The 27,939-nt window shown below is 41.9% G+C and overlaps 1 protein-coding gene across 1 annotated transcript in view; it reads right to left on the bottom strand.

Annotated features, from left to right (window-relative positions):
- Window positions 1–282: 282 nt before the first annotated feature.
- Window positions 283–27,939, bottom strand: part of MORC1 (MORC family CW-type zinc finger 1) — a 48,687-nt gene continuing 21,030 nt past the window's right edge. The window contains exons 10-27 of the mRNA XM_088668079.1: window positions 27,023–27,102; window positions 24,535–24,610; window positions 22,501–22,572; window positions 20,753–20,896; window positions 18,577–18,731; window positions 15,513–15,641; window positions 14,643–14,748; window positions 13,945–14,074; window positions 13,216–13,281; window positions 11,122–11,475; window positions 10,187–10,279; window positions 7,761–7,827; window positions 7,043–7,145; window positions 5,439–5,585; window positions 4,388–4,478; window positions 3,031–3,081; window positions 1,810–1,992; window positions 283–957 (exon numbers count right to left, since the gene is read on the bottom strand). Coding sequence (XP_088524205.1) covers window positions 898–957; window positions 1,810–1,992; window positions 3,031–3,081; window positions 4,388–4,478; window positions 5,439–5,585; window positions 7,043–7,145; window positions 7,761–7,827; window positions 10,187–10,279; window positions 11,122–11,475; window positions 13,216–13,281; window positions 13,945–14,074; window positions 14,643–14,748; window positions 15,513–15,641; window positions 18,577–18,731; window positions 20,753–20,896; window positions 22,501–22,572; window positions 24,535–24,610; window positions 27,023–27,102 — 2,107 coding nt within the window. The 3' untranslated portion in view covers window positions 283–897. The remainder of the gene's footprint in view (window positions 958–1,809; window positions 1,993–3,030; window positions 3,082–4,387; window positions 4,479–5,438; window positions 5,586–7,042; window positions 7,146–7,760; window positions 7,828–10,186; window positions 10,280–11,121; window positions 11,476–13,215; window positions 13,282–13,944; window positions 14,075–14,642; window positions 14,749–15,512; window positions 15,642–18,576; window positions 18,732–20,752; window positions 20,897–22,500; window positions 22,573–24,534; window positions 24,611–27,022; window positions 27,103–27,939) is intronic.

Here is a 27,939-nt window from a genome sequence, read left to right as displayed (position 1 = left end):
GATGGATGGCACAAGGAGAAGGGGACGAGATGGCTGGACAGTGTTCTTGAAGCTACAAACATGAGTTTGACCAAACTGCGGGAGGCAGTGGAAGACAGGAGTGCCTGGCGTGCTCTGGTCCATGGGGTCACGAAGACTTGGACATGACTAAACAACAACTAACATCCAAATCTGCATCTGTTATTACAGGAGGAAAGCACTCAAACTAATCCCCAGGGATTAAATGTTTCAAGTTGTATAAATACACATCAATTAACTTCAATCTGTAACACATGGCAAGTTGAGCAAACTGCAAATTATCTTCCTTTATTATGCAAGGTGATTTGTATCATGAATACGTTGAAATGAAAAGCTTTAATCCGTGTTTTTTTGGGGGGAACAAACCCCCCAAAATGCCCACTATTTACATTGATACAAGTTAACATATTATGTTTAGTGAGGTTATTTTTTTCCAAACAAACAAACAAACAAACGAACAGAAATAACTTTTAAAGCAACAACAAATGTTTCAGGGGGTTTCCCCCCAACTACATAATATTCACAAGGACCCATTTGGCTGAACCATGTCCACACATTCGCGTGGAGTGTTCCGCTGAAATGAAGAGAAGCTACACAGCAGCAGTGCAAGTAGGGCTGGATGCAACATCACCAAAATATCGTAGGCAAAGAACAAACCATACTTAGGATGACACCATTCATATCCTTTCCTCTGCAAGCTCTGCTGTAATATTTTCAATGAAGACTGTGTCCTGTGTGGCTTGTTTGCTGTCTGTTTATATTTTTGGCCATACATTATCAAGTGCTAAGACCTTTCCCAATTTCTTCATGGAACAAAGAAAGTTCAGCTTAATTTTGTGGAGTTAACTATTCACAGGGACCAATGCTCTTAAGTCTGTCTTACTTCAGAACCTTTTCTAGGATGTTGCCAATGTCATCCTGGTTATCTATTTGAAGATGCTGAAACAGAATGCAGCAAAGAGAGAGGCATTATTATTATAACATTAGTAGGCTCCATGGAAAGTTAATCAGAATAAGCAGTCAGTCAGCTCCTTAGGCCCAAACTACACATCACAGGCAACTGTAAGTAATGGAAAAGACCAACTGGAAGGTGCATGGGAGGAAAAGCTATTGGGGGGGGGGAGAGATGATTTGGAGGGAGTAAATGGTAGTTGGGGAAAGGGCCTCTCCTTGGTCATCCCTCCAGTGATAAGTAATCTTTGTTTCTTCCCTGGCAGGGCTGTTGGGCTACAATCAATGACCATTTCACATGGGGGTGTCGATTCCCCGCCCCCATGAACTTGTGTTTTAGTGTAACTTGTGGTTTGGGTCTTAGCATCACATATTTATAAAATTTCTGTAAATATAACCACATAATCTCATTTCCAACGATATTATCTTCTCATGAAGATAAAATGATTATAAACAAGACAAATGGGCAAAGAGAAGGAAGAAAAAAAACATGTAATCATTTTTAGATTCCTTGTTATAATGAATGAAAGGTGGGGGAACTTTGTTTTTTTAACACCTCTAATTTGGTCCCCAACAATGCGTTGAACTGGCAAGGTAGCAAGCATGACTGCTTTTCAAAGATAAAGATATAGATTCAAGTTGAATCTTGTGACTGGCGCACACCACTTAATGGATGAAGTGGTGGTTCTGCCATTAAATCTTCTACTACTACAAGTGACCTACAGCATTTCTCTGTCCATATTGTGGCCATGTTAGAACTATTAGAATGCATCCTATTTTCTCAAATGTAGCGAAACCAGTTAATCACATCAAGCACTGGAATAAACTGTCGGCACTTACTGGATGGATGCTCATTAGAAATTGTGCTACTTTCTCCTGCAGATGCTTAATTCGTTCTTCTGCCACTTTTATTTGCGTCCTGCACAGACTAATCTTTTTTTCGGCGGCACATTTGGCTAGAAGCCCATGCTGCTTTATAGACTGGAGTTTTTCTGAAAGATGATCTTCATATTGCGAAATATACTGTAACAAATATTGATAGCCTTGAAATTTTAGAGCGGACTTTAAAAGCAATTTCCCCTCTTACACTCTAATATACAATTTGTTCGCCCAACTAATCAAAAAAAAAAAAAGCCCCAAGATATATCCATGTGGTAAATGTATCGTCCACCCCAGGTCTCAGAATGTTGCCCAGGGTGGCGAGACAGGCATTCATTTGTCAATAGCTCTGCCATCCCCTCGGGATGAGAGCTCTGCTCTTGAAATTATGCTTAGTGGTGGCTGAGCGGCACTTTATACAAGCATAGAGGTATCTTATCTATTGTCTTTACAGAAAGCACATGGCCAAAGATGGAGGATGGTGCTGAATAAGCTTGGGGGGAAAGAGGAAAGGGGGCAATTCCAAAAGGATTGCAAGAGATCTTTTTCTGTTTACCCCACAGGTAATCATTTTGTGTAGATCAGGCATCCCCAAACTTCGGCCCTTCAGATGTTTTGGACTACAATTCCCATCTTCCCCGACCACTGGTCCTGTTAGCTAGGGATCATGGGAGTTGTAGGCCAAAACATCTGGAGGGCCGCAGTTTGGGGTTGCCTGGTGTAGATGGCTGCCAGTAGGGTAGTTGTACTGTGGACTGGTAGCTTCAATTCCACCGTCTCCATGCATCTATTCCAGGGAACAGATAGATAAGTGCACCCCTCAGCCACCGAGATCCAAATTGGTGGTGAAACTGGAATTAACCACAGGATAGGAGACCATACCATATGATATCAACATTGCCTAACTAACACACCTGTTAAGAGCATAACCCTCAACAGCTACCACTTCCTGGCAATTTAGAACTTGAGTGAACAAGGAAAAACCCTTAACACAAATTAAACTGCAAGGGTTTTTGTTTGTTTGTTAATTGTATGCAACAGAGACTGTTCTTTGTAGACACTCATTGAAGATGCCAGCCTCTCACGAGTGACATGTCTCTTCATAAATCTCACATGCCTATGACTGATCCAATAGAAAACCATTTCAGAGAATATGAATTGGTCATATTAAATAGCTTTTACCTGATTCAGGTCCACAGGCACAGTGTTATTCCGCTCAGAATCCCAGTGCAGCTATTGGTATAAAGGAAACAAAATGCCTAGTCTTAGAAAACATACATATATGGTGGGGCTGCAAAGAAATTAAAAGATTCTGGGAGGAAATTTATGAAGAATTTTTTTAAAAATGACAAGATACTCATTTTAAAAAGAACCAGAGATCTCCCTTTTGGGTATGATGGGAGAAGAAATTAAAGCAAAAGATAGATGTGCGGTAATACATGCTACCGCAGCTCCAGAATTCTAATTGCTAAAAACTGGAAAAGTAACACAATTCCAAGTAAAGAAGATTGGCTATCCAAATTAATCACATATAAAAATTTGGCAACAAAAGAAGGGCTATCAAAATTTTTAGAAAAAAGCAGGGTGGAAAAAGAATGGGAATCAGTTAATCAATATTTAAGAAAAAGGATTGAAAAAGCGGATCTTATAGCAGATTAATGAAGGGTGCAAAAAAAGGGGAAAAATAGAAACAATATAGAATAAAGGACGCATGAAACAAAGGAAACAAATTCAGCTTATGAGAAAGGCTGGAAGTCACGGGGGATAGGGGGGGAGAAGAAAAATCAGATTTTACTATTATGTTAATTTTTGTTTATTCTACAGTATATAATTTATATTATGTCTGATTTGAACATGGTTTGGAATATGATTTGAATATGATTTTGTTATGTATTTTGTTATGATTTATTATGATTTGTTATGATCTTGTTTTGTTATGTTTTTAATGATTTTTTTTCCTTGTGGTATGTATGTTTTATATTTTAAATAATAAATAAAGTTTATATATTATATATATTATATATATATCATATATATATAAGAAAACGGCAAGAAGTGTGAAAATCTTGTACGGTAAGATGCAAAGCAGTAGCGCAGAACCTGTTTCCCACAGCAGAATTTCATCCAGCTTGAGACACCCAGTGCTCCTTTCGCACACTGCCCCATCAGGAAATGATTGACTGGGACAGCAGCACTGCATGGAAAGTGGGTGGGTGCAGGAGCCCAACAGTGTTGGCTTGCCCCCATTTGGCTCCTTCCTTGGCTTCCTCATCTTCTTATCAACATCATCTCCTCTTTTCCAAGTCGGAATGAAGAAACAGAAGTTCCAAACGCGGAAGAAAATGCTAATTTGGAGCAAGTGTCCTGAAGCTAGACAAATGAGACAGCAACTCCAACATTATTGTCCCCAAACAACATACCCGGAACAACTTGCGCCTCATACCTGAAATCTGAGTGGTTAAGCGCCGTTCTCTTTAGACTAACTACAAATAGTTCAGCACATTCCCACAATTTTCATTTAATTCAAATGTCCACTCACCTTGAACATAGATAAAATGTCTTCAGGGGTCATAGAAGAAAGATGTTCTCTTGAAAGATTGCATTTGGGTAAAAAATAAAGCAGGATCTCTCTGGAAAAGACAACAATTGCAACATACCAAAACAGATCCTTCCATCATAGGTTGAAAATGCTGACTCCAATGTGTGGGGAATTTCCTCCCATACTGTTTTCTCACCAAGCGTAGCAGAAGCCGCCATTTGCTTCCCAAACGAGAGGTTTGGATGGAAAATGATGCATGGAAAAGGAGCTAAACTGCAATTGTTCCATGATCTTGAAGTGGACTACCCACCATAGCTGCCAAGTTTTCCCTTTTCTCACGATGAAGCCTATTCAGCATAAGGGAATTTCCCTTAAAAAAGGGGATAACTTGGCAGCTATGCTACCCACCCACCCCTCCACAATAGCTGTTTTTGTTAAGAAAGAGGACCTAACCACATTTTTGAGGGTATTTAATATAATGTGTTCTCGAAGCTACGAACATGAGTTTGACCAAACTGCGGGAGGCAGTGCAAGACAGGAGTGCCTGGCGTGCTCTGGTCCATGGGGTCACGAAGAGTCGGACACGACTAAACGACTAAACAACAACAACAATATAATGTGTAATTTGGCCTTGAGTGCAAATGCACACTTGCAAAAATTGGGTTCAGTGTTTATGTAGCCAGAATGCTAGATTATTATCAACTGAGTATTTTTTTAAAAAATAAGTATATTGATGGAATTAATTACTTGTCTGCAAAAAAATAATGCTGAAAGCCTTAACAGAGTTATTAAAAATATTTTTAAGAATCCATACAAGCTGTAGTTCTTGTTGACTATATAATCTATGCCTTAAACTGGTCCCTGGAGGACCATTTCAATGTCAATTCCACACAGTGGTGTATATTCATTAAGTATTTCACAGTCCAATAGGCCCATCACTCACTTACCATCTTGATTCATATTTAGCATGAAATTAGGCCTCAAAAAGGTCCTTGTTCAGATACAAGGACATCACATTTGGCTGCAAGACTGTACCTTTAGGAATACTTACTTGATGCGAGCTGTCAATGTTTCTACCATTTTGTTTTCAGAAATGCTCTGGGGATCTCCACATGTGTGCGAAACTGCATCATTAGACTCCTGCTCAGCAACAAGAGCTTGCTCTTTGCTGTCGTCTTCTGAAGTCTCCATGGAGCCACTGAACAGACATACCACAAAGATCAGTTCAAGGACCATACCCCTCCTCCCAAACAGGGAAGGAACCATAGCTGTGGGGTAGAACACAGGCTTTGCATACTCAATTCCTGGCATGCTATCTCAGTTAAATAGGATCAGATAGTTTTGGTTGAGAATGTGGAGAGATGCTGCCCTTCAGAGTAGACAATACTGAGCTAGACGTATGAATCTAGCCAACAGGAATGTTGTCTGCCTTATTTCAAGACTGGCTGGGGCAACCCAGCCAGATGGGCAGCGTCTAAATGATAAAATAATAATAATAATAATAATAATAATAATAATAATAATAATAATAATTTTATCATTTAGACCCTGCCCATCTGGCTGTGAGAGATTTTACTTTCTTGGGCTCCTTGATCACTGCAGATGGTGACAGCAGTCACGAAATTAAAAGACGCCTGCTTCTTGGGAGAAAAGCAATGACAAACCTAGACAGCATCTTAAAAAGCAGAGACATCACCTTGCCTACAAAGGTCCGTATAGTTAAAGCGATGGTTTTCCCAGTAGTGAGGTATGGAAGTGAGAGCTGGACCATAAAGAAGGCTGATCGCCGAAGAATTGATGCTTTTGAATTATGGTGCTGGAGGAGACTCTTGAGAGTCCCATGGACTGCAAGAAGATCAAACCTATCCATTCTGAAGGAAATCAGCCCTGAGTGCTCCCTGGAAGGACAGATCCTGAAGCTGAGGCTCCAATACTTTGGCCACCTCATGAGAAGAGAAGACTCCCTGGAAAAGACCCTGATGTTGGGAAAGATTGAGGGCACAAGGAGAAGGGGACGACAGAGGACGAGATGGTTGGACAGTGTTCTCAAAGCTACGAACATGAGTTTGACCAAACTGCGGGAGGCAGTGGAAGACAGGAGTGCCTGGCGTGCGCTGCTCCATGGGGTCACGAAGAGTCAGACACGACTAAACAACAACATTATTATTAGTCAAACTATTGGTCTGTCTACCATTGGTAGTATCTCTCCCAGATTTCTGGCAGGAGTCTTCCCCAACCCAAAGACAATAGGATTGAAACTGGGAACTTCTGAGCTCTCTGGCACCCACTGTGTTCCAGCTCCAACCCCACCCTATTCGCAGTGTTTAAGGTGGAATCTACACGCATATAAAAACTGTTCTAAAAATGCTTTTTTATTTTTTAAAAGAAACATTTTTAAAAAACACATTGAATTTTCCATAAGGCTCACCATCGCCATCTAGTGTCACGTTGCACATTGCACTTAAAACACACTTAAAATGTTTTATTTGCAGCTGTATAGCTGATTCCTAAGTCTCTTTCTACTGCAGGGCTTAAGCTATCCTGGCTCTTTTAATGTCTACCCAGATTTACATTATTTCTCTTCCCTATTGTGATGTATACACTGTAAATAAATTAGAACTCAAAACCTTATCCAGTGAGGATCCTGGTACTCACCTTTCCAAGTCCACTGGTGGCAAATGTTTTTTCTCAAAATCAAAACAACTATTTGGGCTGAATGCACTGCCTCCCTTTTCATTGCACTCTTCCTGTTTTTCCTCTAAGTGAATTAAAAATATCAGAAGAAATAGCACGCAAGTTAGATTTAACTGAGTGTGAGCAGGTCTGGATGCGGGAGCCCCATGCAAGCTGCAGTGAGGTTCCTGAAATGTGCTTGGCTAAATGTTAATGGGGCTGGAGTTCATTCAAGCATGAGTTGGTTCATGAGTTGGGTTTCCAGTAATTTCAAATCCGGCTAGAAATGAACATGTAGGTCAAGTCTGACAAACATGATTGGATTTTTCTAGAAGTCATGTAATACAATTTTTCAGTCCTTGCAAGCACATTCTGAACAACTGACTGTTAACGAGAAGGGCACATTGGTGCAACACTGGTGTAGTGCAGAAGTCTCTAGGTGACTGTGCAGACACTAAACCAGTGACATTTTCAGGCTGTGTCAAAGATCTTTTCACAATGCCTGGCACCACAAATACAAATACCTCTTCTGACCTTGGCCACATACCAATGGCAGCAACCATCTGTGGTTATGAGTCCTCAAGCACAGCACTGTCTTTAATTCACCTTTAAAGCATTATGTAAGTGGAGATACTGGCTATGACATATTTTAGAAACATGAAATTAGATATTCCACTGACACAAATATGACTGATTTTACCTTTGTGCATGAAAACAACGTCTTCATCTTCTGGCATAACTTCGGTGTCACTGTCAGATATTATAATCTGCAATGTAACATTTTGATTATGAAGAGGTCTTTTCTCAAAATATTTAGAAATACATTGATCGTTGGCATTGGGAACCCCATTGGAATGTTAATTGCAACGGTAGCTAGCCTTGTAGTAATCTCTGTATCCTTTTAACCTGTACCTTACTGATTCTGCTGTAGAACTTCATTTGCATCTGACTATAAGAACATAGGAAGAGGCTGCTGGATCAGGCCATCACAATAATTACAAGAAAAGATATTATTCTGCACATTTCCACCTGCTTAAAATAATTCTTGTTGTGGTGTTCAGTACATTGTTCCTAGCTAACTTCCATATGTCTGCACCCCACCCAGTAACTTTCATGATCTTTTCCTGGGACGCAATATCAGTTGCTAAAGTAACTGCAGTTTGACCAGGAGCAAAGCTTACTCCCCAAGACTGTGAGGGAAGGCAGTTCCTGTTTCTCGAAGTTCGAACATATTTTTTTGCAAGTGTTGTTTATTTATTCTTTGACCTTCAAAGCCATAAGTAAATATGTTGAAGAGTGATTACCCTTGGGCTTTGCCTCTTGACATTTCCTCCTAATTTGATACTATTGGCATCCGACTGTCTCAAGAGACAATGGAGTGCACCTCCGGGGTGAAGTCCAACTGCTGCGTTGGCAGTGTGTATGGAGGTCCTGAGCTGCCCAAATGACAAGACACGCCCCCCCCCAGCCTCGCTGATGTAGTCCAAAGGAAAGCAGAGCATATGCTTGGCACCAGCTTGGCTGCAGGAGTTGTTGGAAGGAAACATACAAGGCGCCATCCAACCATCTTAGGGACTCCAGACTTGACTAGGGTGAACCCCTTAGCCTTTTCTTCTCCCAAATATATCCTGCAAGGCAGCAGAGGTTTAGGATCAGAGTTCTCCTACCTTCCTAGGTTGATGAACCCCATCTTCTCCTTATTTCCCTCTGCAGCATGTGGAGAAACCACTTACTTGACCATTCGACCCACCATGGGTCTTGTCCACTCAATCCACTGGAGCCTGTCTTTGTATGCAGAGGAAGTCCCTAATTCAATGGGGGCTTGAGACCCATCGGCTGCACTTGCTGGGTTTAGCCAACCAATCAAAGCCTTTTCCTGGGGTGTGGCCTCTGTCACATGATAACAGCTTCTGGGAGCCACAGAGGAGAGCTGAGTGCAGGGTGGGGACCAAAGGTGGACAAACTACCCCAGAGGGAGCACAACGTGTCCCTCCCCTAACACCCCTATACATACACACCTAATTCGATATGGATTGATTAATACTTATTCTTGTAGGGAGAACTCTTCACTTAAATATCGAATAATATTTCCTGAGTCACATCGTGTACAAAAGTCATCAAAAGATTTTCCATCATATCTACATTTCAAGTTCTCTCTTTGGGGAGCCCAGCAAAATTGGTTTCAATCTTTTGTTACTGCCCTTTATAGAGCCCTCAATGGCATAAATAATCTTAAGTAATTCTAAGATGTTTGTTTTGCATTGTTTTCCAGAAGCCATTGCCTTAACTTTCTGATGTTTCTCATTATGCTACTTGCCAGCACCGCAGCCTCCCAAAGTAATTGTAAACATAAGACTTGACATATGTTAAGTGTAATCTCACTTATTGGCATTCTTTTTGTTTTGGGTCGACCACCTGCTATTTACAATAAGTGGCAGGAACATAATTAATTCAGGATAGCGAACTCTTTTAAATGTGTGCTAATTATACCTGCATAATACAGTTTGTCGACTGCTTTTTTGTCAGAGGAAATAGTACGTATTTCTAGACAAACCAAACAGCTGAGCAGATGAGCCACAAGTAATTAAAGGAGAGGCTTAGAGTGCTCAAAGCAGCCAGCCGAGTATTAGGGACTTTAAAGTAATTCAGTCGCCATCTATGCTACGTTTTCTGCAATGAAAATTGCTTTTTGGTGCCAGTATCAGAAAAACAGGCAAGGGCATTTTTTTAAAAATAGGAAATGTTTCACTTGCCACCTGTTCAATAGATATGTTTTAGAAGCAGCCATCACCTAAGAGATGTAGGTAATGTGGATTTCAAAGTAAGCCTGTCTCAAGCTACATGTTACCAAGTTGTTTGTTTAAACCTAGATATGCCCCAATCAAGAGCAAAAGTTCCCCCTGCTCCCTCCAACACTTTTCTCTCAGGCCAGCTCAGCTTTTGATATTGGAACCAGACTGTGAGAGGCAAGGCATGGCAGAAGAAGCACTGTAGACATACCTATCTATCCTCTTTATACATGACTGAAGCAGATCTGGTTTTGAAAGCATGCAACTTCCTCCACTTGTAGCCTAAACCTCAGATTCCAGTCTGATTTACACAAGGACGTAATAAATGGGCTCTTACACAAATGATTTCTCGCTTGCTATCTGCTTCAGTTTTGCTGAACTCAAGCTTTTCATTACATGGCTTTTCATCTTGTATTTCAATAGGTGACACCTGCATTAGAATGAGAACAATTAGGGCAATTAATTATAGCTCAACAACCACGACACAAGTGTTTGCAACATAAATATAAGAAACTGCCTTTCCCAAGATTACTAATTTAAACAGTGCTGGAGCGCCATGTTTAAGAATGACTGTGACGGAGTCTATTGCCATGGTAGCTAGGTGGCTGAAACTGCACACCAGTGTGCGGAATGTGACCTCTGACACAGAATCAAGCTGCGTGCCCATGAATGTAATGATGATAAGCAATACTAATAATAACGTTTCACAAATATCTAGAAAATAGTCTGAATGCACTAGTAAAAAGAATAAAGAGCTGTTTCACACATGCAGAATCTACAGCTGATTGATGTACACCTGATGACAGGAAGCTGAATGTGTGAACTGATGCCACTGAAAAGCATGGCACATGAAGGATGGGAGAGGACTCGTTGCACTGTTTGACACACCATGGCCATTCACACACACAACTGACCACCGGATGGTCACAGTAATCTAGACATGAATGTGTGTATGTGTCAACTAGCCCAATGCCTTGATCAGAATACCAAACAACCCCCTCCTAATGCCCTGCCTCCTCTTTTCTCTGAAGCGGCAAACCTGTTCTCTAATCTTTTCTACAGATTATTCTGTTCTGTTCTTTATGTGACTCTTGACTGCATTTAAAGAAAACAACAACAGCCAAATTTTACCCCATGTGGGTGTGCCTGTTCATTTAAATGACATATTAATGGGGGAAATGTATCATTCAAGGTAGAATAATAATTATGAAGGACATTGAATATTGTGAGGCCTATTGATTGTTTTCAACACATGCTGCCATATTCCTGTACCTCTGATATATCGTGATCCTTGCTCTCTTTCTCTGTTGAAAGGGACATTCTGTCATATGCCTGTACCTCTGATATATCGTGATCCTTGCTCTCTTCCTCCGCTGAAAGGGACATGCTGCCATATGCCTGTACCTCTGCCATATCGTGATCCTTCCTCTCTTCCTCCGCTGAAAGGGAACATTTTTCTTCCTGACAAGGATGCTGTCTCCTTTGAGGCGAAGTCATTTGCTTTGCAGGTGGCTCCTTTTGATGGCTCGAGTGCTGTGTGCGTCTTTTATTTGTACTACTCTTAATCAAACGTCTGCAGGCTGGATGTGGATCTTTATGAAAAGCTTTTCTCTCGCACAGCATCTTCTGGGCATTTGAAAGAGAAACTGGCATCACTTTTTCAAGCTTGGATAGAATTGTTCCATTGGTTAGATGCATGAGAGAACAGAAACTATTATTTGACTGAGGACAAATATAAAGACTACTGATGTTACTGATCCTAAAGATCAGATTATTTGCCAAATTATTTTACTGAGTCGCCTTTAATAGCAGTTCATATTGGGTGAGTACCTGTTGTTTTACAAGGCTGGAAGAACAGAACATGAACCTTAAGAGTCTAGATATACAGTGATGGAGTGAAGAATATATGAGCATACATATACACACATTACTGTCTTTTTTCTCCCTCCTTTTTCCCTTCCATCTCTCCCCTAAAGGCTGCATAACACACCAGAAACCAGGAAATAGAAGTATTAACAAGTGGGGCCCTACAACAAATTGTTGCAGTGCATCCCTGGTGTTACCTAAGCCCATGACTGAAAGGGTTCAATGCATAAATATAAGCATCAAAGGCAGGAGTCTTTGCTCTTACTTGGGTCTTGTTTCATGTCCATTTCTTTCTTTCTTTACTTTTCAAACATTTGTACAACCAATCTGCATGGAAGTCAATGGACCATGAAACTTGACCCAGGAGGAGATTTGAGGGGACAATTTGGGTAAATTGACCTTTCCGCAGTCTGAGAGGTATGTCAATTTTTGAATAATAATAATAATTTATTATTTGTACCTCGCCCATCCAGCTGGGTTTCCCCAGCCACTCTGGGCGGCTTCCAACAAAGATTAAAATACATTAAAATGTCACACATAAAAAACTTCCCTAAACATGGGTATCCAAACAGCTGGCCTACATTATTAACAACCAACTGCACTGCAAGGCTGTTGTAAGTTACTCATTCACAGCACAGGTCTTCAACCTTCCCTAGAGCTACACTGGAGGTTTGCTGTAAAATCTTGCTGAGAACTTCCCTCTTGTGGGAGTTGTATTCCAACAGCATCTGGAGGGTCTGAGTCGACATCTGCTAGCAAAGGCCTTTGACTGCCAGGTGAGCAGGGTTCCTCGAGCCCTGGGCCTCTTGATGGGCCCAATGCCATCTCCAATATTGTGGGGATGCGCCCAGGCAGCCAGAGTTGCAACTTATGGGGAGATGACACACATTCAGGAGGCTGCCCTACCACAAACATGCCACCAATGCATGGAGACTATCCTGCCCTATGTGATTATAGTCGAGTGAGGCTGAATACCTGAACTGTGCTGGTGTAAATACTAGAACCCACCGCATTGGTACAGAGGTTGCTCTGTATCCTGAGGTTGATTGAGTTGTAGTCTGAAATATTTCAAGAGCACCAGTTTGGGCAAGGCTGACTCAAAGCAATTCTCATGTTCCTGCTTGCTCCAGCCCTTGCTGAAATAGCTGGACATCTTTAGGCATAGCTGTCAAGTTTTCCCTTTTCTCGTGAGGAAGCCTATTCAGCATAAGGGAATTTCCCTTTTTTTAAAAAAAGGGAGAACTTGACAGCTATGTCTTTAGGTTGGGTGTCCCTCTCCTTCTTTGTAGGTTAGGTGTAAAAGAACGTTTCTGGAATTAGAAGACTTCCGAGTACAGGAAAAAAACCCCATTGGATCTACCCTTCTAAATTCTTAATAACAACAGCATGCCAAAATAAACAGTTCACAGCCCAATCACAGCCATGTCTCTTCAGAAGGCAGTTCCACTGATCTCAATGGTACTTATTCCCAAGCATAGGTCTGCAATCCAAGTTACTCACATCCTTACGAGTTTTGCTGTCGGCTGTAGGCTGGGCAATTGTATGGGGTTCTATCAAGTGAAGTTTCTATAAGGTAAGAACAGAAGAATTTACAAGCATGCATTTTAATCTATTCATAATTCTTATAAACAGAAGCTATGATCTTATAATATAAATGCAATTGTGTTCTTTGAACAAACTTAAGACTTGGGACTGCAGAAAATACTTTTCTGGAAATAGTTCTCATAATTTTCTTTTCTTTTCAGGGGCTGAGAATACATACAGACCAGAAAGAGCTCCACAGCTGCTGCTACTATTATTATATATTATTATATATTATAATTATATTATATTATAATTATATTATATATTTCCAGTGTAAAAGTGGGGTGGGGGAGAGAGGAGAAAATTATTAGAAGAGTTTTTGTGCCTAGAACCCCCCCCCAATGTCTCTTTACATTTGACTATTAGAAATTTCAGTCTTACCCTAAGCACATTCAATAAAAAAGGGAAACCTTAAATTCCAAATATCCAATTCCACATTGAAACTTATATAACGACAGGCAACTCCCTGTTTGCATGGGGGTTGCGTTCTGACAAACTGTGTGCGTAAGCCCACAGTGCCCCAGTTCTGCCCCCTTCCAGGGCTGAAAATGGTGCACGCATCAGTGGTCACACACGTGCCGAATGTATGCAATTGCAGAGTTACTTGTATATGGATGTTTGTACAAATCTCAGGAAGCAGCTTACCTGTTCCAGATTTTCCAGCCTCCATTTACGTTGCCGAATGGCTTCTACGACAAGCTTTTGTTTGTCATGTGACTTAGTTGGGTTGAAGGTGCCCAAAGGGATGGGGGGCAAACATTCTGGTACATCACACCTAGTAAGTAATACAGTATTGACTTTTATCAATCCAATAGAAAGAAACGTCTATGCCATCTCTCTGAATGGCATAGGCAAGGATGGGCACATAGTTCAGTGGCACAGCATCTGCCTTGCATCCCGGAGTTCTCAGGTTCAACCCCTGATATCTCCAGGAAGGGCTGCTTGAAAAACAGAGAGAAACTACTGGGGGGAAAGTATGTTTGCCCCCTTGAGCTCTTTGGAGAAAAGCTGGGGTATACATTTAAGAACAGATAAATTGAATTACACTTCCAATGTTATATTTTAATGCACATTAATAAACAGAAGTGGACATGTGTCTTGGAGGTGCCTTGCAGGAAGTCATTTCCAAGATACATGCTAAAGTTGGTATGACTATAAAATACTTGCCAGCATTACACTTCTTTTCATATCATGTTATGCATTTTTGCATGTGTGTGATTTCCTACAGGAGATTGTTGGGCAAGATGGTTTTTGAAGTGTGCCTCTTACTATGAATAGTGAGAAAAGAGAGATCTCTGCTGACTAGATAATAATGTAGGTTTGAGTGAAATGGAAAAGCTTACTTATTTTCGAGAGGGTTAGGATTCTGTCTGCAGTTCCAGATGCTGTGATGCCCTCCGTGGTTTATATCGGTGTCAAATGACAGGAGTCTCCATTTGAGGCAAATATCTAGTGAACGAAATTAACAGATTTAAATAAAAATTAATTATTACAAACAGTAACAGCACAATTGATTTAATATGGCACTGTGGTCGATTGCCTGCATTTTTGCTCTTTAATTCTCAACCCCCTGACAACTTTGTTCACAAATGAGATAAAAACTATTTGAGCAAAGGTGTTTCTCTTGAAAGAAATAATGTTTCTATAATGGTCCTTTGACAAACAGGTAGCATACACAAGATCTTCAGTGTGAGTCCTAAAATAGGCCTTTCCCAAAGTCCCTCCTAGTCTTTTTGAGCCTATTCTGTTTGTGCATCTCTCCTACATTCCACCCCAAAAAGGCAATCTCTTGCAGTGAAAAATTTAAAAACAGGTGCATGTGTAGATTTATGTGTGTGCCTTCTTTTTTAAGCCCTAGAAACAAAAAGCTGGCAACTTGCCTACAGTTTTCTTTATCCCACACAGAGGCCTGCAAAGCCACTCAAGTTATATGCCGACAGCCTTTATAACAAAACATGAAGGAGACCTGTTACATTAGCTGCCCCCACAGTGTGCTTTTAACGGCAGCAAAAAGTGAAACAAAGGAGTTGTTTATAAGAGGATCCTTTCAAAGAAGAATAAAGTGAAAAACACAGCAGTGCACGGCATCTGTGAAGAGGAAAGCTCGAACGAAGGTATTTGAAGTCAAAGAACAAAGAACTCTCATTTTCACCCCGCTGAGTCCTACCTTCCCCCTGCCTCGTCTTCCTATTTGTCCAAATGTAGAAACTCACCACACTGAACAATGTCAGGGATTTCCACAGCCCGCCTTCTCTTGTACTGGATGCTCTCTGAAGGTTTTTCAGACCACTTGTTACTCAGATACCCAAAATCGTTCCAGAACAAGGCTTCTTCTTTTTGACCTCGGGAGACAAATCGTTGCAATGTTATGTTGGACCCATTGCCAGCAGTGAGACAACACGCCAGGGCCAGATTGCTCTGATGTTGCTCTATAGAAGGCTGCCTTTAAGAAGAGAGCTGCTGGCTGGCCAGTGCTCAGACATCTCTGGTCCCCAGACAGTGAGACACTTTACCTAAGAATAGAAGTATAACCTAAAGGAATGGGATTCAGTAGTGGGAAAGCCATGTGGAAGAAGGGAAGATCAACAAGCTTTCCTGGCACATGGTTATGAAAGAGAGCGAGGGTCGGGTGAATTTTGTGATTGGAGCTTAGGGTTTAACTCAGGAGTAGCCAATGTGGAACCCCCTCCATATGTTGTGGGACTACAACTCCCATCATCCCTCGCCACTGACTGCGCTGGCTAATGGAGGCTGTAGTCCTTGTTGACTACCACTGGTTTAATGAGACAGGAATCACACTGCAAGCATGGCATATATATACATTAATTAATTACAGGCCTAGGGTTGATACTCATTGGGAACACAGGAACACAGGACATGGGAAGGATTAACCCTACATCTGCCATGCTTGCAATGAAAAGACATACACACTGCAGTTAGGCCTAACTGATACTAACGGATCTCTTTCGTGTGAATAGGAGGGGTGGGGTTTGAATATCATTACAATTCCCTTAAGAGGAAATAGGTAAATATCTCCACCCCACCTTTATGAGCATTGCTTCTCCATGCCAGTAATATAAATGATAAAAAATGTGACATGATTCCAAGTGGCACAATTAGCATTAGCCTTTCATTTGTCATAGTCCTACACACTTTGTGACCCGCTAATCTGAATTTCATCCACCAGAGGCTTCACATCTTCTGTTTTGGCTGCCTGCCTAAGGCTGCACAACTACCTGTGCATTTTTCTTCTATATAAAGCAAGAGCACACAGAGAGAGGGGGAAAGAGAGACTATAATTGCTATTGGCACTCAGCTATTGGAGAAAGTGCATCTGATCTTTCGTAGTTAACCAAGGAAAAGTATCCAAACTATTTGGAAGGCAAAGCCAAAGACGGGGAAGGGGAAAAAAGAAGCAGCTTTGGTACATTATTTAAAACATTCAAAATTCACATAAATATTAATGATTAAAACCAGATTTTTAAAAGGGCATCAGAGCAACGGCATTCAGATTCCAAAATGCAGCTTATCAAAAGCATTTGCATATGCACACAGATCTGATTTTGCAAAAAGAATGCACAAATGTGTTTGCCTGTTCTTCTAGCCTCTCTGCTAGGTGAATAGCAATTGCTTGTCAGATTTTATTAGCGAGAAATACCTTGCACTTTCCCATCTCCTTTCTATTCGCCCCTTGTTCCCATGCCGCCATGCCTTGTTTCTTCTGTTTGGAGAGGCTCATTAGCAGTACTCAAGCCAAGCCTGGCCCTGAGACGTTTTGGTTCTCTTGCCATTATATTAAAATTGTTATCCCTCCACTGGGATCCTACAATGGTTGCATTCCTCTCCATTAGATCCTGAACTCCCTGCATCTCCTGGTCTGTTCTGAATTTAATACTTAACATTCTGAACTACCCAGGACTAGCTATTGACTCTTTTAAAGCATAAACTGACCATTCTGTCCTTCACCACTGCTTTGGCAGTGACAAGCCTTTCAACCAATTCCTATGCATGTTGAGTCAATTGGTGTGTGTTTTTGTGAACCTAAAACCTGAATGGGTGTTGATATAAATTTTGCATGGATCGCTGCATGCATTTTTCCTTTTTGCATGGACTCTACCATGTAATCAAAGTCACAGTAGATGCACATTTTGTATCCTCTTGGTGTGTTCTTCCCTTTCTTTTTTAATGCACCTTTGGTCAAGGTGATCAAGGAATGTGTCTGCTTATCTGAGAAAGAATGGGCTGAAAAGAGGCTGGGATGAAACATGAAGCCAGGGGTGTACTTAGAAACATCTTTGGTGATCACTCGTAGCCGAGTAAGGAAAGGGATGGAACCCGCAGATCGTCTTGTCACTCAAAGCCCACAAAAACCTGGAACTGGCCCTAGTATCGAATTCTCACATTTTGAGAGGAGGGACATTGCTCCATTCCACACCATTCTCCGTAAAATGCAGAATATATTAGAAATACAACAAGAAGAAAACCACACGGAGGGAACCATGCCATGGCCACCCCTTATCTGGCCCTGGAGAGATGCTTCCATGGGCCCCCAAGCCTTCTGACTTTGTAGCATTATTGCATTACTGGCAGCAGCTGGCACGGAATCAGAGCGCCTGGAAAATAAATGGCTCCCATTATCTATTACAAGTCCAGCAAACTTTTGTGTATCTTGGTGCAGGGAAAGGGCTGAACCGGTGGAAGGATGAGTCAGAAGCTTAGTCACTCAGCCATTCTGATACATTAAGGGTAGTTGTTCACATAACGTGCTTTTAAGGCCAGAATTGTAATTGCCCAAAGGCTCCTAATGCTTGAAACTCATACATTAGCAGCTCAATTACTGATCAGGTAGCCCCTGAAAGACCTTTTAAAGAGTCAAAAGAGCCGGCATTTATTTATTAACAGCTTTTGCCCTGTATGACAAATCAGATGTGCAGGGACCATTTAGACTGGACAGGGATGACTTTGTTGCGCGAAGCTTAGATGTTGTTGTTTAGTCATTTAGTCGTGTCCGACTCTTCGTGACCCCATGGACCAGAGCACGCTCAGCTTAGATGAGCTCACCACAAAGAACCTCTTGTTTTCAAAACTGTCACCATGCACCCCATTAAGAAGGGTCTGTCATGAAGTGGAGGCTCCACACTGTGAATTATTCAGTGCACAGAGGAGCACATATAGGGCTGGGTTTTATGGGGACACCATGGGGCTGCTTAGTTGTACGCTTTGGTAAACTCCTGCTTAGACTACTGCAAGGCATTGTAAATGGGGCCCACTACTTACTTAATCCTATGTCTTTCCAATACTGAATAAGACAGTTTTCCATTGCCTTCAACAAGTGGTTATATTCCCTAGTGTTTACAAAGGCCTGCTTGTTGTGCGTTGGCTCCATGACTTCGCATGGCACATCCACGATCCCTACAGCTCCGGAAGCAAAACTGCAATTATAAAAACATAGTTTAGATTACACAGTGGGCAGGGCCTGATTTTAGATGTAGCTTTAAAAAAAACTAAGATACAGTGGCTGAAGTTCAATTTGGTAAAATCTTATAATATTTAGGGTTTAGAATAAATAATTTGGATTTATAGTGAGTCCAAACTGGCAGTGTGGTGTAGTGGTTAGAAATTTGGACTAGGACCTGGGCATAGCTGCCAAGTTATCCCTTTTTTAAAGGGATTTTCCCTTATGCTGAATAGGCTTCCTCGCGAGAAAAGGGAAAACTTGGCAGCTATGGACCTGGGAGACAACAGGTCAAATCCCTGCTCAGCCATGAAGCTCACAGGGTGACCTTGGTCCAGTCACTGCCTCTCAGCCTAACTTGGGTCACAGGGTTGTTGCAAGGATTAAATGGGGGTGCGGGGAGGAAACCATGTACACCACCAAGAACACCATGGAGCAAATGCAGGATATAATGCAATAAATAAATTACAAAGTTTCAGGGCAGATAAAACTATTTGCCAGTCTCAGTTAGCCATACAACTACCATGCAAGGTAGTTTGCATATTCCTGTCTGAAATTTAGTATCTTCTCCAGGGACCGTGCTCCAGGGATCCCTGACAAGTGAAGTGAGGTGGTGGCTCCAGAGGAGAGGTCCTTCTTCGTGGTGGCACCTCAGCTATGTGGTATCCTGCCCAGAGATGCTTGCCTGACACCTTGGAATGGGTGCCCTCCTTTCCCCCATCTTGTGTTTGGACTACTAGATGCATGATTTCTCAGGAGAGAAGGTTCAGCAATGTCAGGGGACCTTCCTACAGGGAACCCCCCTCCCATCCTGTTGACCAGCTCTTCGCCCAGTGAGAGCAGCAGTTGGTCAGGTGGGGGGAATGAGGAAGTTAGCGATATTGAGGAGGCAAGGTTCAGTGATGTTGGAGAGCCTTTGTGCTGCCTTGACCAAGAGGTGGAGGGGAACAGGCAGCCCCTTCCGGCGCCCGAATTGAGGCGCGCCACAAAACGTAAGGTCGGGAGGAGGCGTTTCGGGGTACCCGAGCTCTTATGCTGGTCACACAACAGGAAACGTCCACTCCCGGATTCTGCGAGTGACTAGGAGGTCATGTTTTCTGCTATCTCTGCACTGTAAATATTATGCACAATAAAACCTTTAAAGACAAGTACGGACTTGGGCGTCCTTACTCAAGAGTAGCCACAACAACACCCTTACGGGCAATATAATAATAAAAAAGGAATACACCTTTGACTGTGATGGTACCACTGCAGAAATAAGAGACAGGATGCAGCCGCGAATCTAGAAACGACCTTGCTCCAGACACAGTAGAGAGAGATCAGCAGGGCATTTACACCTGTGGTCCTGTCTTTGTGCAGAGCAGACTGCATGAGTCAGGTACACACCTGGTAACTATGCTATGCTTCAGGTGTCAGAGGCAGTATGCCCCTGAATGCCCCTTGCTGGGAGTCATAGATTGGGAGAGCGCTGTGATGCTCAGGTCTTGCTTTCAGGTTTCCCATAGTTGGCCAAGAACAGGATGTTTACTAGGTGGGCCATTTCGTCCAATCCAGAAGGCTCATATTATGTTTTCAACCGGTTGCTCACCCAATGTGTGACAACACCCAATGTGTGACAACGCTTTCACGTCACAGTCTTAATGTTGCTATAAATCACTGCCAACCAACGAGGGGGATTTCCTCCCAATGCTAACACCAACTTCAAAAGATGGATTTAACTCAGGACCACTTTCCTTCCAAGGACTCAAAGCAGAGAATATGGTTTTCTCTCCACCTTGATTTCATCCGTGCAACAGCCCTGTGCAGGAGGTTGGCCTGGGAGAGAGTAACTATCCCAAAGTCACCCGTTAACCTTTGAAATAATACTCAAAATGACGCAGAGAATATTTCTATCTTTAAGGAGAACTTTGGAGCAAGCCCACTGGCATGTAGCATAAATGTATTTTCAAGTAACCCTGAAAGGTGGCCCTAAAACATTGAAAAAGGAAGAAAACTTACTAAGATCCTCTATTCTTCTGTGGTCCCACTTTCTCAAACATCTTGATCAAGCGTTTATTGCTGTAGATAAGCATGCCATATTGACTTCTGTTCAGAATGTTGACTCCAAATGTTAAGAAGAGCTTTTTTGGTTTTTTCAGATTTCTAAACAGAAAACGAACAAAACTTTATAAAAGATTTTCCCATTGCACTTAACTTCATTTTGAAGGCTACTGACTTCCACAAGTACAGTCATACCTCGGTTTACGACCACAATTCGTTCCGGGGAGCTGGTCGCTCCCCATGTATGTCGTAAACGGAGCGGCTCTTCTGTGCATGCGTGAAGCACCGATACAGCACTTCTGCGCATGCGTGCGCTGCGATCGCTTCTGCACATCCGTGCACCGCGGGACCCAGATGTAAACACTTCTGGGTCCGCGACGGTCGCAAACCAATTGGTCGCAAACCGCGGCAGTCGTAAATCGAGGTATGACTGTAAATTGTGGGCATAACTATGGATTTAACCCAATTTTATGTGATAAATCAGGAAAGAATCCGATTTTGCTCTGAGGCAAAAATGTTTAACCCATGCACCATTATTAAACACATATTTATTCTATGTTTCAGAAGTGTGGCTCATGAGCAATTTCCAACATTTCCACTGAGACGTCAGTCTCATGAACACTTGACAGTAAGCACCACTGAACTCATGGTTAATTATTCTGAAGTAGGCATGGATAGGTTTCACTGTATGACTCCACAATGATTTTGAAAATTGCCTCAAATGCAGGAGAAGTGTCAATGGCATTAGGTTGGTGTTCCAATTAGAACTACAAACCACACTCCTGAGACGATGGCCCCATCTGCACTATACCTTTAAAGCAGTATCATACCACTTTAAACTGTCATGGCTTCCTTCAACGAATCCTGAGACCTGTAGTTTGTTAAGGGTGCTGAGAATTGTTCTCCTCACAGAGCTACAATTCTCAGTCATTTAACATCAATCCCTCTTCCCATAGAACTCTGGGAATGGTAGCTCTGGGAAGGGAACAGAGTTGTCTCCTAACAACTCTCAGCAATCGTAACAAACTACAGTTCTCAGCAGTCTTTGGGGAAAGCCACGGCTGCTTCAAATGGTGTGATACTGCTTGAAATATACAAGGGTCCTTTGTTTTTCCTGTTTCTTTACAATAGCAGCAAGGATACTCCAGCCTGTGGGCCTAGTTAGGCCTGGGAAGCCTCTCCATCTGGCATGTAGAGCAGTTTTGTCCAAGCCACACCCACCCGGCATACATCTGACATCATACATGACACCAGTTCTGGTGCAAGCAAGGTTGCAACTCCCTGATCGCCAGCGCCTACAAAGCCACGTCCCTTTGCCTGTGTGGTTCGATTTCAAACCACATGGGCAAAGGGAAACCCTTCATCTGACACCATGGTTTGCTGAAAAACGTTTTCCCAAGTGATTCAGCACTGGCTTTAAGCCCCATTCTTCATAGTAGCCATATTGAACAGTGACTTTCAGTGTTAGAAAGAGGCTGCCCTTTTTTCTTTACAACGGAAAGTTTGAACAATGGGGGTAAACTCTCAGAAATGTTTCAATGTCTACAGAACTGTGAAAACACAATGCCAGGAATATATAGCCCCCACAGGTGCCCATGCTTCAACTGGTCATTTTAGGCAGGCTGGGTTTATTTTTGCACTCGCTCCCCTTTCTTCTGTCGTAACACCATTTCACCAAAAGTAAACCAGAGTCTCGTTTAACTTGCCTCTGCTTGTCTTTCACTGTTTCCCTCATTTCCTTTTCATTCTCCATTGCATCCATTAATGCAAGCTGAGCACCCCCATCACCGAAAGGAAAGAGCGGCACAAAGGAAGAGCAGTAGAATAAGTTACTTTGAGCACATATTGCATTCCAAGAGCCTCCCAGAGATTATTTATCTGTTTCATCTACAGCCCACCCTTTTTGCATAGGAACTCAAGGGGGTGTACATGGTCCCCACCCCCTCGCTTAATCCTGGTCTTCCAGATCCTAGTCTGGCTCTCTAACCATGACACCACACTTTATTCTAAAATTAAGCATTCTTTTCTGTGTTACACTTGTTTATTGGAAACTCCTGGATTACAACTCCATCGCGTTCCTTCGGGGTTTGACAACCTTATTTTCTGTCAAGAGCCACAACATTCTCTCAGGTTCTTGCAAGGGGGGTGGCAGACCTCTGGTGGGTCATAAGGTGAGTAGAAACCAATAGCCTTCTCCATGAATTTTGTCTAATTCTCTTTTAAAGCCACCTACCACTGCTTCCTGTGGGAGCGAGTTCTGTAGTTTAATTATGGAGACTGTGTGGAAACTGATATCTGAATAGGGCTTAAAAATAAGCAGTTAAATTGCCTTGTCTTGGACTGTGTCACGTTTATTTATGTACAGCGCCTAGCACACTTTTCACACCATGCAAATATTTAGGTGGTGCATTCAAAGCATTAATCATAGTGATAGTTGTGGAAGGCTTGTAAATCAGTATAATGGGGATTAGTATAATAGTGAACGTTCCTATGAATATAAATGATAATTTGCGCAGGTGCAATTAGTCTACATAATTATCACATTGAAAGTCTTCTGAAGTGGAAAGTGCCTTCTAAACACTCTTTAGGAAATAATTGAATCTGAAGCCAATGCAGCTTAATAACGACTTTAAGAGTCCTCAGCAATAGTAAATAGGCAATTAACAGGATTGGAAAATCTTCCCCACTGTTTAAAGGTCATGCTAGGCAAAACTTTCAAAAGCCTAGCATTAACACCGTTCATGGCCTATACTTCTGAGCAATTATCTTTTAAGTCTATCCAAGGAACACAGCCAAATGTGGAAAAAGTTGACACTCTGCTCTGGCAATTGTGGGCCAATAAAAGCGGCTTGCGAAATAAAGCACAGACTTTGGACACAATTCACTGGGAAGTCACCTTACTCAAGGCCAGTGAAATGCAGGGGATCGGTATTAGAGATTCTGCTTAATTTTAAAAACCTGGAAGTGGTTTACATGAAATAAATTATGCATTAAAATGCATCAGTAAAAGTCAGAGTTAAGAATAAATTAACCTTAAAAATCAATTATTTAACATTTGTAAAGTTATTCACAAAATATGAATAAAACCAGCAGTTTAAAATATTCATTATAACATATATGTACATATTAAAATGTGTATCAACTCTACATCTCTGGTTAGGTTTGCCTAAACAAAAATGTGGGGTTTCCCCCCCGCAGGAACAAAAAACAGAACAGCGAAGGAGCCACAGGCTGGAAGTTCCAGAATGTGACACTAAGAGATTGATTCCTTATAAGTGCAAACATTGGGTGGTGCATGTCGAAGTGCCCATTCTGCAGACTGAAGTGGCACACAAAGGGTAAGGTGGATCTTCAAGTAACATCATGCACTGTGTATCAGAGCCCTCTTCTTCAGGTCCGTAAAAAACAAGGTATTGCAACATCAGCCCCTATGTCAGGTAGGAAGCTTGAACACTGTGGATTGGCCAGGTTCTTAACTATGAGGAGCCTAGCCTTTGCGACTTCTTTCATTTCTCGCTCCAACCCCTAATTCTCAGGAACCCTGAGGCAGAATATATACTTTCCCAGCCTGGATTTGGCCAGTCTGCCCCTGAAAGGTGGTTGCGTTCATGTTCTTGCACAGCTTTCATTCATTCACCCCGGGTATTTCCCAGGTAGGACTGTGCCCTTTGGGTGGGTGGGTGGGTGAGGAAATAACAGCACACCCTAAATATCTCAAACATTTTAATCCTTGTTACTATACCTCAAGTTTTTCCTGGAAGAGGGAGTCCTGTGACTGCTGTAGCTTGCTCTTGGCTTCTCTCACAGCACCTTCAGCTATAGGTATAAGCAAAGGCACCTGTTAAACCACGCAGGAGAGAAACTACCGTAACCCGATCTGCCACACACAGGAAGAACGCAACACACCATTAAGTCAAAAATGTTAACTCCATTTGGCACCTTGCCATTAAACAAGCTCAGGTGATATACACATGAACACACACTTGCCTTCCCCTCTAACCTATGCACATTTGGGGAAGAGTACTTGCTTCATTTCCTTTCTGACCTCCCTGTTTACAATCCCCTCCCCTCATCCCCCAGCCATAAAACATAAAACTCTTTAACTCTAGATAACGCTTCATGCATCTGAATAAATGGACAAAAAGCATACATGCCACAATAAATTTGTAAACTTTATTAGCATATCACTTTAATAAATTTAACTTTATTAGCATATGTGAGATAATAAATTTAACTTTATTAGCATATGTGAGATAATAAATTTGCTGACTCTGTTTGTAGAACGGGGTCAACTTCTGAAGGCATCGTCCCAGCGACTAGGCCCAATTGAAAAGTGGTGTGGGGCAGGGGGGGCGGGGAGAGGTGTCAGAGACTGTAGAAAACTGAAATCTTCCCATTCATTTCATGACATTACTACTTTTCAAATGCAACTCCATGCAGCTTTATTCAAGGCAATTCTTAAATCTGCCACTTTTGCATTCCAGTAGTATGAGGGAATTATCTACCAATTTTCCTCAACATGCAGCGATATTTGTACTTGGCACTTGCTGTGGTGTCACAGTTTTAAGAACATGCAGGATCAGGCCAACAGCCTGTTTAGCCCAGCATCCTGTTCTCAAAGTTGTCATCCAGATGCTTATTGGGAAACCCAAACACAGGACTTGAGCACAACAGCTCTCTCCCCACTCCTGTGGTTCCCAGTGTCTGGCAGTCGTTCATTCATTTTACTGGTACGCTGCTTTCCCACCAAAATAAAAAATAAAAATCACGCTCAACAGCAAAGAAAACAGGAAGGCATTTCAAACAAACAGTACAAAAGCAATTTCACAGCAACACTGCGAAACCATAACATAGTGACTATTTCCTAACATACTGTAGCAAGTATAGTAAAATACAAAAAAGGCCACATTTCAAAACTATAAATATAACATGATTACTTAAACAAAATGCAGCATCCAACAGCAAAAATAACAAGGAAGCTTCACAGTTTCACCTTTGTCCTAGAAACACCCCTTCCGGGATGTTGCTCATTGCCCCTCTCCTGCAGCCATTTGCATGGCTTCTAAGGGTGAGGGTTCGGCTACCTAGAAAGCCCCCTCCCATTCAGAGGCACGCTGCCTCTGGCAGCGGAGGCAGAACAAGTTATTAACAGTTAAAAGTGAAGGTGCAGGTTTTAGGTAGATGTTCAAACCTTCACTGACAATTATCCAAGAGGTGGAATCTATACACTTATTAAAAGAACGTTTTGAAAATGCATTTTAAAAGCGTTTTTTTTAAAAAAATGCATTGAATCTTCCATAAGCCTCGCCATCGCCAGCAAGTGCCACATTGTATATTGCACTTAAAACACACTTAAACGTTTCATTTGCAGCTGTATAGCTGAGTCAACACTCTGTTTATCTGAGGAACAATGAAAACAAATTCAAAGTCTTGGATGAATGCAGACAGGCAGTCAGTCACCTACCGGTATATCCTCCACCCTCTTCCAAATGACAGAAATCCCACCATCTGATTGACATCTGATGTTCCCTTCAACTTCCCCATTCCACTTACTTTAGCATTCTGTAGTCCAAGTGATCTCCCCCCCCCCCCCGTTCTCTGAACACAAACCCCAGAAGTGCTTATTTCCATCAGAATTTGGTTTTCTGGAGCCGAATTTGAGAATGGGTTTAATTGCAAATATGGAAACCTGTTGTGTGCATGGAAGGACGGGCATTGGATACAACCCAGTTTTCCCCTGGGCTATCCAAAATGTGATGCCTACACCATTCTTTGTGTACTAAACCCATTGTTGTTCCTATTCAACTGGTTCTAGTTACAGGTAGGTAGCCGTGTTGGTCTGACGTAGTCAAAACAAAATAAAAAAATTCCTTCCAGCAGCACCTTAGAGACCAGCTAAGTTTGTCATTGGTATGAGCTTTCATGTGCATCTGAAGAAGTGTGCATGCACACGAAAGCTCATACCAATGACAAACTTAGCTGGTCTCTAAGGTGCTGCTGGAAGGATTTATTATTATTATTTTCTATTCAATTGGTGATCCACAAAGTACAACGGCAAAAGTCATCCCACAATGGGAAAGAGATGCATAACTAGATTTGCTCCACAGATGCTGGAAGTTATTTGCTGCGAAGCAAAATTAGAAGTGATGCACAAAAGCATCCCTTTACAAACAATGCTGGCAACCGCACTTAGTATTAAAACTATTAAGGTTACAGGACAATGCCTACCAGCCTTCACATCCATTTCTGCCTTTTCCAGCTCATTTCTAGCAGCATGTTTGAATGAAGATGATATGTATGGATACATCCTGTGAAGACAAGAAAAACACAGTCATGGATAAAAGTTATCTGACATGCCATATGAAAGACAAATCGTTATAATAACCCAATGAAATTGACCCCTATTATTTCCATTTTGCAGATGGGAATGGCAAGCATAGCTGCCAAGTTTTCCCTTTTCTCGCGAGGAAGCCTATTCAGCATAAGGGAAAATCCCTGTAAAAAAGGGATAACTTGGCAGCTATGATGGCAAGGACTTCCATGCACAAGCGAGGACAGGGTATGCAGAATCCTTGTGCCCTACAGTCAACTGACTTTGCTCAGGACTCAAAGGTGCATGAAATACTTAAAAAAAAAAAATCAGTTGTGCCATCCATAACTGATATAGGATTCAGAATCATGATCTACATCAGGCATCCCCAAACTGCAGCCCTCCAGATGTTTTGGCCTACAACTCCCATGATCCCTAGCTAACAGGACCAGTGGTCGGGGAAGATGGGAATTGTAGTCCAAAACATCTGGAGGGCCAAAGTTTGGGGATGCCTAATCTACATGGTGACAGAGGCATCATTTGGATTTCCTTTTATCCCAAGGACGGGCATTCTTCTGTTAGAATTTATCTGGTAAATTTATTTATTTTTAATGTTTTAGTGGTATTCACTTGTGTTTGTGTGTGTGTGTGTGTGTCATCACCAAGTCCTTTCAATTCACAGAAGACTCAGTCATCTGAAAACTGAATGAGTACACTTGCCAAAAATGAAGCACCATCAACCGTACTGCTAAACTGAATATTCAAGATCCCTGCCTCCTCGCTTCATAGGCCCTCTATCACTCAATGCAGTTAGAACTGGATCAGATCCTATCAT

The sequence above is a fragment of the Zootoca vivipara genome, chromosome 4, assembly GCF_965207765.1.
Source record: "Zootoca vivipara chromosome 4, rZooViv2.hap1.1, whole genome shotgun sequence".
Taxonomy (NCBI): Eukaryota; Metazoa; Chordata; class Lepidosauria; order Squamata; family Lacertidae; genus Zootoca; species Zootoca vivipara.
Note: the sequence above shows the minus strand (reverse complement) of the source record. Positions and strands in the feature narration are given on the sequence as shown.